General features: G+C 45.0%; 1 protein-coding gene across 1 annotated transcript in view; it reads right to left on the bottom strand.

Moving 5' to 3' along the window:
* Positions 1-5,867, bottom strand: part of LOC137537917 (5-hydroxytryptamine receptor 3A-like) — a 67,132-nt gene extending 61,265 nt beyond the window's left edge. Inside the window, exon 1 of the mRNA XM_068259846.1 lies at positions 5,717-5,867. Coding sequence (XP_068115947.1) covers positions 5,717-5,867 — 151 coding nt within the window. The remainder of the gene's footprint in view (positions 1-5,716) is intronic.
* Between the last annotated feature and the right edge of the window lie 6,702 nt (positions 5,868-12,569).

Here is a 12,569-nt window from a genome sequence, read left to right as displayed (position 1 = left end):
GTTCGTTAAATTACCGAATTCGAAGTGTATCGATTTCTAGTTGTATTCATTAAGGTTTTTCCACATTCGGTGTGATTTCGATAAAATATCGATATCAATGCGGTAACCATTTGGTAACGTGTCGATATTTCCATTTTACAGCAGTAATTTAACACAAGGCCATAAGATTCCCGTGGAATTGTGGGTAAAAAGGCAGTCCTTTGAACACCACGTAGCAACATTCCGAATAGGGCTTAACACATGGACCAGGATTCTGGAAGTGACTTGGGACAATCCCACAATTTCGCCAGCTACGGCTTGATAGGAGCCTTTTCTGAAAAAATGTAGTGCAGCTAGCAATTTAGTTAACCCTGGCAGCAGTGCCAGGGTTAACTAAATTGCTAGCTGCACTACATTTTTTCTCTTACAAGATGATTCAAAATAAATGCAGATGTCCTGGTATAGCAAATAAATCCATATGGTTCTAGACCTTATTCTTGCCCTTCTGCGCCTTTGAATCACTCTCAGCTGATACATAACCACTTCAAATGGCTCCATCTTCTCTGTCAGCAATGATCTAACAGGAATAACGACAGAGCAGTGAAGGAGATAACTAATCCTAAATTTAACGTTAAACCACGCCCACTTTCATTTTCATGAATTGCACTTTCTTCCGTTTTATCGCATCATTGCTGAATGATTACCGAATGCTCGCTAACAGCTGTAGATAACTTTAAAGGAATCCTGAAATCAACTTATCGAGTTCGGTATTTTACCGAGCTGTCGGTAATTGATTCGATAAATCTTGATGAATCGAGGCCATAGTGTTGGGATAAGAGAGTGTGATTAGTTGGTTGGGAGCAGACTGGAAAACAAGAAGAGAAGTTTGGGGTCTGTATATAAGGGCTAAATTACTAAGTGTTTATGTATTGTTGCTTTTATTTTTAGAGAATGAGGCAAAGTCCGTAGCTGAGATGCCTACCTGCTAGCTGACTGGCTCTGCTTCATTTCATTATGAACTCTGTAGCACAACTCACCCACCTCTCTTTTACCTTCTCTAATGCTAACCTGCTCTCTCTGTGTATTCAATTTTCTAGTTTGATTCCCTGCAGAGTCAATCAATCTACAGAAAATCAATTCCCAATAAAAGGCCGATCATGTAAGACCTGGCAGAACTCTCACCTTCCTTCAGGGTCTGTGCCCTAATCTAACACCACGATCTTCACCACAGGATTTAACATGCAAGGTATAGAGACTGAGGCCGGGAAGGCTGGAGTACTTCCAAGACTTATTTGGCAGTGATTCAGGCAAATAACATAGTCAAACAATCCAGGGGCCATACACAGTAATCAGATGGCATTCAAATCAGAGAGTTATGGAATATTATAGTCAACAAGGCAGAGATCATACACAACCACACAAAAACCAGGTGCAAGAGATGAGATAATGGAGTGGTCACAGTGGCGTAGCTAAGGAGCTGTGGGCCCCGATGCAAGTTTTACATTGGGGCCCCCCCCAAGCACCCTATACATAAAAATTGATACGGCGCACCAAAACCTGTCAATGGCAACTACAGTGTCAGAGGTGCAAGAAGGGGATGGGGAACAGTTTGTTAAAGATTGCTACTATTCAAGGTATCTATACAAGTGATTATTATGAGTACAGGACCAATAGAGAGCTAATACTGCAGTTGAGGGAGGGCCCTACGGGGACCCTCTGGCCCAAGGGCCCCGATGCGGTCGCAACCTCTGCAACCCCTATTGCTACGCCCCTGAGTGGTCAAAACTAGCAAAGGTCGGTCCAGGCAGCCATCAGAAGGTAAGTAAAGTGCTCAGGCAAGAATGCAAACAGGAAACACAGAGAAAACACCCATTGGCTAGTGACTAATGCTATCACAGGCAACAGTTTTGACAACCTGTTATTTATACTGACATCAGCCAATCAGTAAGAGCCACCCACAAAGCCAGCCAATGGGAAAGCACAATCTGCCCAACAGTGATTGACTCTGAGGCTAAGAATCAACCACTTCATGGTTAGCGATGGTGCCCACGTTGCTTGGCAACATTGGAGGTAACCCATTCGCCTGAGCTCACAGGACTTTTGAAAAATTACATCCAGACACTGAGAGTTACTCAATTGCCTGCAGTGCTTCCTGGTAGCAGCTGATTCAGTGCTGTAAACACATGAGGTGAGATTGTGATGGATCCATCGATTGATTTTTGGAAATTTTGAACGATTTAGAAAATGTATCAGTCTTACAGTTTAACAGCTCAGGGGTTCACAAAGCTTTGTAGCCTGAGATAGAAAATTACAGGGCAAGGACACTGAAAGTAAATGGCAAACTTTGTAACAGATTCTTAATGAGTATTGTAGTATATACATACCTCTCATGGGAGCAAAAAGTGTAGATATAAAAAGCCAAATATTGACAAATAAAAATGTTTCGGACATTATTACGTGTAAAAGGAATGCATTAAGGGACATAAAGCATGGGGGAAGGGGGAGGGGGCAACTGTCTCTGTATTAACTAAACTTACCAGCACGTTGGCGTAGTGGTTAGCGCTCTCGCCTTGCAGCGCTGGGTCCCCGGTTCATATCCAGGTCAACATCTGCAAGGAGTTTGTATGTTCTCCCCATGTCATAATATCGGCATAATCTTGGGACCATTGGAATTCATCCCAACAAGCTCAGGCCATAGACAGCCTGTCAATTAGGTTGTTGGCTGTAAGAACTAACTCCTCAAGTTCTTTTATCTCGTTTAATCTCTGGAGCCACATTTCGCAGTAGGAATGTTGGAATTTCCATAAAGCGGTAATCAATACCCCGGAATTGTTAATCAGATGGGGTAGGATCATTTTCCTATATGCAGTAGGAGAAAGGGTTGAGTTGGAAATAAATATGGCAGCATCCATATCCCTCTCACTTCAGTTGTCCTTTAAATGTAATCTCTAATACAGTATAGGAGTCTGTACACACCCAATCAAAGGTATATTTTAATACTTATTCAAATTGCGGCTGTTAAACAAGATTGTTTTACCTGACGTTAACTTCTAGAGTGAACTTTAAAAGATCTGTTTGAGTTCTGGAATAGTGGTCTGAAGCAGAGTCTAAATTATATCAAACTAATTGCAATTCTAAAAGATTATGACTCACTAAAGATAACCATAAGATCAAATGGAAGGAAAAGATGTGCTATCAGGGAAAAATGCAAAGTCATCAGTCTTGTCAAATTGTACCCATAGGGAAGTATACGCAGAACAGTTGTTATGACGCCAGCTCTTCTAGAAATTTATGCAATCTTGAACAAAAAAATAAGTGAGATAATTAATTGTATGTTTAGCAGCAATATTAAGTAGAACCTCCCTGCTGTGTTCCCATTGTCAATTTTAAAAGGTTACAATTTTAAACTCTGTGAAGTTTGCACAGCGGCCATTTCAGTATGAAGTGTAATCTGGTTAATTCAGCTGCCAACACAAAGAAATAATGAAATGTATTAGCTCTCTTTTGTCATTGGAAGTGTTTGCTCTCCCAGTTAAAGGGAGAATTAATTAAAAAAAAACTGCAGTTACTGACCTGGGCCTTTTTCCAATCCCTTGAGGTCCCCCTATTCCTACGTTGTGATTCCATGCTTCTCCGTTCCGTCGCTGTCCCACTCCATAAACCAGTTGTATGTGCAGCACTGGCTGCATACCTCCTCTATCAATTTCTGCTTACTGCACAAGTGCAGAGCGCTCCTGGCTATGGGAGCCCTTGCAGGAGACGTATGGCACGGACTAGGCATCCAGTGTTTAAAGGGAGACACCGGGGAAACCAAGCAGCTGGGGGTAACAGGAAGGGACAAGGAAGAATTCAGGGGACTGGAAGAAGCTCCAGGTAAGTAACTGGGCAATTTTTTTTCCATTGAAGTTTCCTTTAAAACTACATTTTTCTGTTTGCTCTTCAGGACAGACAGTCTGCACTTGCAGTTTGACTGCTTCATTTCCATACAGATTACACCGTTCTGTAAACACTTGCAATGCAAGAAAAAGAAAATAAAAAGTAGACAGGTAGACTTGCCGACCGCGCACTCATACCGCGCGTCGGCAAAGTGGCAGCTGCAGGACTGCAGGCTGATTAATCAGGAAACAGCTGCTCGCGCGAGCGGCTGCTTCCTGTCAATTCACGGCGGGGGGCTCCGTGAATAGCCTGCGGGCCGCCGATGGCGGCTCGCAGGCTAAATGTAAACACAAGCGGAAATAATCCGCTTTGTTTACATTGTACGGCGCTGCTGCGCAGCAGCGCCGTAAGGCAGATCGGCGATCCCCGGCCAATCAGCGGCCGGGGATCGCCGCCATGTGACAGGGGACGTCCTGTCACTGGCTGCACAGGACGGATAGCGTCCTGTGCAGCCCGGATCACCAGGGGGGCCAGGTAGGAGAGGGAGGGGGGGGGATTTCGCCGCGGAGGGGGGCTTTGAGGTGCCCCCCCCCCCCCCGCAACACCGACAGGCAGGAGCGATCAGACCCCCCCAGCACATCATCCCCATAGTGGGAAAAAAAGGGGGGCGATCTGATCGCTCTGGATGCACCCTGATCTGTGCTGGGGGCTGAACAGCCCACCCAGCACAGATCACAAATAACAGCGCTGGTCCTTAAGGGGGGGTAAAGGGTGGGTCCTCAAGTGGTTAAGTAGTACTACACTATACATATTACACAGCCCTCCTCCCCCCCCCCCCCCCCCCCCCCGAACAAGTTCTCACATCATGTCCTTCACAGAACGATTACATGTATCATGTCCTTCACATTGCAGGATTAGATATCATGTCCCACATATCAAGCAAGACATATACTGTATATTCCTGCGTATAAGACTACTTTTTAACCCTTTAAAATCTTCAGAAAAGTTGGGGGTCATCTTATACGCCGGGTGTCATTGATGCCGGGCGATACGACCTGTCCTATTACCGACTCTCAGATCTCGCTGCTGAGGACTGTAGTGAAGCGGCGCAGGTGCACGTGTGCGAGATCTGAGAGGCAGAGAAGGAGGTAAATAGGATACAAGGGTGGGCCAGACAGGTGAAAGATGTGTGTTTTATGGGCACAGCACGATCTATTCTTCCATACCTCTCTGATAAACAGGTAGACAAGGAGAGCTGATTAAAGAACTTGGGGAGAGGGAGAGTTGACCAATCCAATTGACTGTATACTGTTATATCCTGGGTAACACATACAGTACAGCACCAGTATCTATTCATACATAGCACCAGTATATGATTTTTTAACATTTTTATTTGGTGTGTGTTGAAAGAATGGTAGTCTTATACGGCGAGTATATCCCAAACTCTATGTTTTAACTGGAAAATTTGGGGGGTCATCTTATACGCCCAGTCATCTTATACGCCGGAATGTACGGTATGTCACTTACATAGCATGTTTAGTCTTCCTTACAGAATACATTTTCACAAACATAATGGAATATGGAAGTATGTGGCCACATTTTAGGGCATATGTGGAGTGGGTATATCATGACAATGAAGGGCTGACGTGGTGGTAAAGTAGATGAGACAAGATGGAGAAGAAACATGGAGGGAGGAAGGGTAGTAGAGGGTCAGAATTGGTGACACATGGAATTAAAAGGATAGATATGAGCAGAATGGTGGCATAGTGGATAGAATGGTGCATAGGTCTCTCAGGAAACTAGGACAGTGAGCAACAGCAAGTGAAGCACTTTTAAAACCTAATCCAGGAAGTAAGCTCACAGGTGCAAACAGAGATGCATAGCAAATTCTGGACAGTAGATGGCGCAGTAACGTCAAACGGTCCTAGCAGGGTAAAAGTTCTGTAGTAAAAGTCCTGAGTTGGTGGGTTTCCATGGCAACTACTTGCTGAGTATGTTGTTGGTATCCACATCGCAACACATGGTTGCCAAGAATTACTACTAATGCATTGTAATGAATGGAATCACACCAAAAATTGCATTGAAACGGAAGTGCTGTGCATTCCGCTGACACTTCAGTTTTCCAATGCGCTCAATTAAAGAAGGGGCCTTAATTGTAATGTACCTTTGTCTGAGGTTAAGGACAATGGCCTCAATTCCACCTGTGATGTACCGGAGGAGGTAGAGGTAGCTACACCACACATGTGAGTGTAGGTCCGTGGGGCGACTTATAGGGGACTGAGTATAGAGGTGGCTAGATTCCCACAAAGTTAAATGTAAAAAAACACCCACCAAGATAAAAGTCCTTTAACCACTTCAGGACTCTGAGATCTGTGCTGGGTGGGCTCTACAGCCCCCAGCACAGATCAAATCCCAGGCAGAGTGACCAGATCGCCCCCCTTTTTTCCCCACTAGGGGGATGATGTGCTGGGGGGGGGGTCTGATCGCTCCTGCATGCGTGTGGGTGGCGGGGGGCACCTCAAAGCCCCCTCCACCGCAGGATTCCCCCTCTCCCTCTTCTCCCTCCCTGCCCCGGAGATCGGAGGCTGCACAGGAACGGATCTGTCCTGTGCAGCCTCTGACAGGCTCCTGCCTGTCATGTGACAGAGATCCCCGGCCGCTGATTGGCCGGGGATCTCTGATCTAGTACAACGCTGCTACTGTTAGCAGCGTTGTAAAAATGTAAACAAAGCAGATTATTTCCGCTTGTGTTTACATTTAGCCTGCGAGCTGCGATCGGCAGCCCGCAGGCTATTCACGGAGCCCCCCGCCGTGAATTGACAGGAAGCAGCCGTTCGCGCGAGCAGCTGTTTCCTGATTAATTAGCCTGCAGCCGGAGACGCAGATGTGCGTCGCTGGTCCTGCAGCTACCACTTTGCCGACGCACGTTATGAGTGCGCGGTCGGCAAGTGGTTAATTAACCACTGAAGTACCAGCGGGAACCTGGGCCACCCTGGGCCGCTTTCATTGGCTCCTGACCCTGTCTTTTAATGTAAGCCAATGGGAATTGCTTACATTGAAAGACAGGGCCAGGAGCAAATGAAATCAGCTCCTGACCAGCTCACAGGGCTCTGCTGTCATAGAGACAGGCAGGGTGAGTGAGCTGCGGCGGGAGACGGCAGGGAATCAGCAGCGAGATCGGAAGGGAGCAACGAAAATGCCAGATGCGCGCAGCGGGTGGGGAGTTGAAATCTATGCTCTGACAGCCAGATAGCCATTAAAACAGGGCGTGGATTTCAACTACGGCAGTCCTTAAGTAGTTAAGCAAATTACATTTCCTACAAAAAGTTAAATAAACAGTTCATAACATCCCCTACTATTTCTAAAATCTGAAGAAAGCTTTCAATTTCCTGCAGCGGCTACCTATTTTGTCCATTGGTCTGGACCTGATGAGTTGCTGAAAGAAGCTTGGTAAAAGCAATGGAAAACAACCACAAGTACACCTTAAAATTACAAATAGATGATTATTTTAACCAGTGGAGTAACTGAGGAAATTGGGGCCCCGGTGCAAATTTTACAATTACTCTATTGATATGAAGCCCAACACCTACCAAGAACAGCTGCAGAGTCAGAGAGGTATAATCAGAGTAAGAAAATAGCTCGTTAAGGATTACTACTATTCAATGCACACATAGAGGCATTCATTATCAGCATAGCACTAATAAAAAACGAATAAGACAGATTAAGGGCCCCGGCATGGTCGCAACCTCTGCATGCCCTATTCCTACGCCACTGATTTTTAACATTCCAGAGAAATTAGAATTTGCCCAGCCATTAAAAGCATTAATGCGACAATTGAATTAGTCAATTTGTGATGCAGGGTCATAGTTGACTCACTTGAAGTAATTTTTAACCTTTGCAGTTGAACCAGTTTGCTCACTCCACTGGCTACCCATAAAATGGATAATTTAAGAAATTACCCATTGACTTGCAAATCTTTGCACAATTTGGGCACTGGATACCTGAAATATTTGTTACAACTGCATCACACCTCCCACAATCTTAGATCAAAAGGATCTTGGTCACCCCCAGAGTCCACCTCAAAACCTTTGGAGACAGAGCCTTCTGTCATGCTGCCCCTACACTTTGGAACCCCTTGCCACATCCATTTAGGACATCTCCACCCCTAGACGCATTTAAGTTTCAACTGAAAAGCCATCTGTTTGGTGTGGCATTTATAAACACCTGACTAATGCATCTGTAACACGGTCCATCCTGCAACTATGTACTGATCTGAGACATATCTATGCACTTTGAGTCCTATGGGAGAAACATTTTACAAATGTTATTGTTTTGTATTGCATTGATAAAAAGAAAGAAGAAAGTCTTCATGAAAAATAGACAGCATATTCTGTAATACTGGCCAGCAAGGTGAGGACACTAGGCACTACTACAGCAATATTATTTACAACAATAACACTTGTAAAGCATTTTTGTTACCGTATGACTTAAAGCACATCGGTGTGTCTCCGATAAATGGATAGTTGTGGGGTGGAATGTGTTACAGAGGATAAAATGCCAGACTAGACAGGTGGTTTTTCAGTTTAGATGTGCCTCCAGGTCTTGAGCTGTCTGGACTGGATGTGGTAATGAGTGCCAAAGAGTAAGGGCAGCATGACCGAAACATCTGGCTCCAAACGTTTTAATCTAGAGCAAGTTGGATCCTTGATCTGAGGCTGTGGGAGTTGTGATGCAGTATTATTATTATTTAGTATTGATATAGTGCCAACATCTTCTGCAGCGCTGTACAGAATATATAGTCTTGTCACTAGACTGTCCCTCAAAGGGGCTAACAATCTAATCCTTACCATAGTCATGTGTCCATCACAGTCTAGGGACAATTTTAGGAGAAGCCACCACCTTAGCGGTAATGACGAGCTCAGCTCGTCCATTACCGCCGCAGTGGATATCTCCGGCCCCTGTTGGCCGATTTTGATCATTTGTTTTTCATACACGCAGCTAGCACTTTGCTAGCTGCGTGTGGGGTACGATCGCCGCCGCTCCGCAGCGATTCGCCGCTGGCCAATCAGTGCCAGGCTGCGCTATGGGGCTGGATCGGACACCCCCCGACGCCATGACGTGGGTGACGTCGATGACGTCATCTCGATCGTCGCCATGGCGTCGGGAAGCCAAGCAGAAAATCCTATTTACAACGGGATTTTCTGCTTGCTGTAAAAGCCGGCGGCGATCAGACTAGATGGGCAGATGCGCCCTCTAGTGGTGAATCATGTTGCTAACTGAAAGTTAGCTACAATGATTCAGAAGAATTTTTTTGTTTTAAAAAACTGTCCGCACGCCACCCTGGCAATTTTAATGTAACTCTAGGGTGGTTAAACTTATCTGTATGGGTTGGGGATGTGTGAGGAAACCAGAATGCCCAGAGGAAAGCCACCCAGACACCGGCAGAACATACAAACTCCATGCAAATGCCAGTGATCCCTGGCTGGGATTCGATGCAGGGAAGAGAGTGTTATCTACTATCCCACCGTGATGCCTAATACAGCTGCAAGAAATCCTTCAGGGCCACATCCAGGTTCTAAATTAAGAGATGTGAATGTTAATAGGCTATTTTAGTAGAGCATTCTCCATTTTATGGGTAGCCATTGGAGTGAGCAAAAGATTGTGTTGTGTGGCAATGGCAGGGTTTGTTCAACAGCCTTATTGCTGTCCTCTGGGCTAGCTGCAACGGCAAGTGCAGGTCTTTATTTGGAATGCCTGTATTGCAGAACCAAAGATGTAACTGGTCATTCTGCCACCCCATTAAACCTACATGAAAGTGAATTAAACATAACATAAATTGGTTTTCGTCTCACTAAAGCAATGTTCTATCTGAAGCAATATTGCATTGTTACCTCATTAGCCTCAGTTATCATTTTTACTTTTTGCCTGGGGTAAACGTAAACCACACCCAGAAACAAACTGTAAGTTCTCACAGCTCCACCCTCATAGTCACTGGAATGTAGTTTATCCCTGGCTGGAATGCCCAGAACATCTTGCAAATGTATGGTACGGGTGAAGACACAATCATATGATACACTGTATTTAAACATACCAAAGAAACATAGGTGATTTTTATCCCTTCCTGGTTTCATACAAAAACCAAGCAACTTCCTGAATTTAGTATATATTATTATGATTATTATTATTATTATTTATTTTATTTATAAAGCGCCAACATATTACGCAGAGCTGAACATTAATTTAGGTTACAGACAATATTTAGGGGTGACATACAGCAATATAACAATACAGGAATACAAGAAAACCAGATCACACAGCACAGTATTAGCATAAGGTAATGCTTAGTCAGTCACTGGATGGAGCATGGAGATTAGGCAAGTTAGGTTCACTCAGATGCATAGCATGGGTTCACAGTAATAGAGGTGCATGATCAGGTAGGACACAAAAGGAAGAAGACCCTGCCCAAAGGCTTACAATCTAGAAGGAGAGGTAGAGACACGAAAGGTAGAGACCAGAGTTCCGTTGTGGGCTTAGAGCAGGGGTGCCCAATAGGTCGATCGTGATCTACCGGTAGATCACGACCGCCTATTTGGTAGATCGCGGCCTGTTAAATTTTGCAGCCGGCAGCTATCAGATTCTGCTGCCGGCTGCTGGCCAATCGGAAGAGGCAGAGGAGGAGAGAGGCGGTACAGCAGGAGAGGAGGACGCCGCAACGTCATAGCGGGGGGCGGCGCTAGGCACGATGTATCAACGCACGCTGCCCGGCGCCCCCTGTGCCCGCCATTCAGCTGCCCATCTCTGCACGCTAGCCAGCGTGGCCAAAGGAGGGGAGACCAGGAGGAGCCCCAGACACCGCCGCTTGAACTGGAGGGAGGTAAGTGGCACCTACATACTCCACTATACCTGGCTAACTATACTGAAGACACCTACACCTAACTACACTATACCTGGCTAACTATACTGAAGACAACTACACCTAACTACACTATACCTGGCTAACTATACTGAAGACACCTACACCTAACTACACTATATCTGGCTAACTATACTGAAGGGTGGATAATTCTGGCTGCTGCATTCATGATGGACTGCAGTGGGGCTATTCGGGTTATAGGGAGACCAGACAGAAGGGCATTACAGTAGTCAAGGCGGGAAATTATGAGGGCATAGATGAGGAGTTTGGTGGTGGCAGAGGTCAGGAAAGGACGAATCTTACAGATGTTATGAAGGTGGAAGTTACAGGATTTTGTGAGGTTTTGGATGTGGGGAGTGAAGGAGAGTGCGGAGTCCAGGGTGACACCCAGACAGCAGGCTTGAGAGGTAGGGAGAATGGTAGTGTGGTTAACAGTGACATGCACATCTGGGAGGTTCAGGAATAGCCAGGGTGGGAAGATCATAAATTCCGTTTTGTCTAGATTTCGTTTCAGGAACCTAGCGGACATCCAGGAGGAGATGGCTGATAGGCAGGAGGAGACCTTGTCCATGGTAGTGGTGAATATGTCAGGGGTGTGGAGGTAGATTTGGGTGTCATCTGCATACAGATGAAAGTTAAAACCCATGGAGGAGATATATAAATCAGTTCTGCATAAAAGAGACCTATAATAACTTTAGTTTACAAAGTTTATACACAGCATAGTGTTCTGTACTTAGAATGCACGTATTCTACAAACTTCCTCAGGCTGTTCAAAGTATTTATGGTACATGCAAAGAATGTAATAAATAAGAAATTTCACTGCTACGCCCTTATTAGGTTGCCAGACAGTTTACCAAGCTTTCTATAGTTTTCTGAGAACCAGAGTGTAGAATTCCATGTAAAGCACAAACATACAATGCCTAAAATAACCTGCTCTAGACCCCATAGCCTGCGCCAGTGCATACATATAATAAAATCATGAGGAAATTTGGGTGAGATTATTACTTATAAAAGTATATCTGTAAAAAAATACAGATAGTCTACTAGCAGCTATTCTGGGTAGTACAATAATGGTAATTTTACAGATATTATACTAGACAAGACAAATAACATTTATATTGCGCTTTTCTCCTTGCGGACTCAAAGCGCCAGAGCAGAGCAGCAGCCACTAGGGCGCGCTCTATTGGCAGTAGCAGTGTAAGGGAGACTTGCCAAAGGTCTCCTACTGAATTAGTGCTGGCTTACTGAACAGGCAGAGCCGAGATTCGAACCCTGGTCTCCTGTGTCAGAGGCAGAGCCCTTAACCATTACACCATCAGCCAACTGCTGACTACTATTGGGCAGAGGGTAACTACGATAAAATAATTTTTACCGATATTTTACTAACCCTGTGCTCACTTGAACCCTCCCTCTAACAATAGCTATCCCCTATCAACCCTGCCCCCTGGCGCAATATCCACCGATATCAGTGCTAAACAGTCCCTATGCCACTATTTATCGGGGGCTGAGGGCACCCTAATTACAGAGTGACTGCCGCCATACTGTTTAAGAGCTAAATTATATCATTGCGCCCAAATTTTACAGGCAGCACCTACGATATTCTACAGCTGCTAAAAAGTATAGCCATACCCACATTTCTTGCACTACTATTACAGGGAGTGCAGAATTATTAGGCAAATGAGTATTTTGATCACATCATCCTCTTTATGCATGTTGTCTTACTCCAAGCTGTATAGGCTTGAAAGCCTACTACCAATTATGCATATTAGGTGATGTGCATCTCTGTAATGAGAAGGGGTGT

This window comes from Hyperolius riggenbachi, chromosome 11 (genome assembly GCF_040937935.1).
Source record: "Hyperolius riggenbachi isolate aHypRig1 chromosome 11, aHypRig1.pri, whole genome shotgun sequence".
NCBI classification, from domain to species: Eukaryota; Metazoa; Chordata; class Amphibia; order Anura; family Hyperoliidae; genus Hyperolius; species Hyperolius riggenbachi.
Note: the sequence above shows the minus strand (reverse complement) of the source record. Positions and strands in the feature narration are given on the sequence as shown.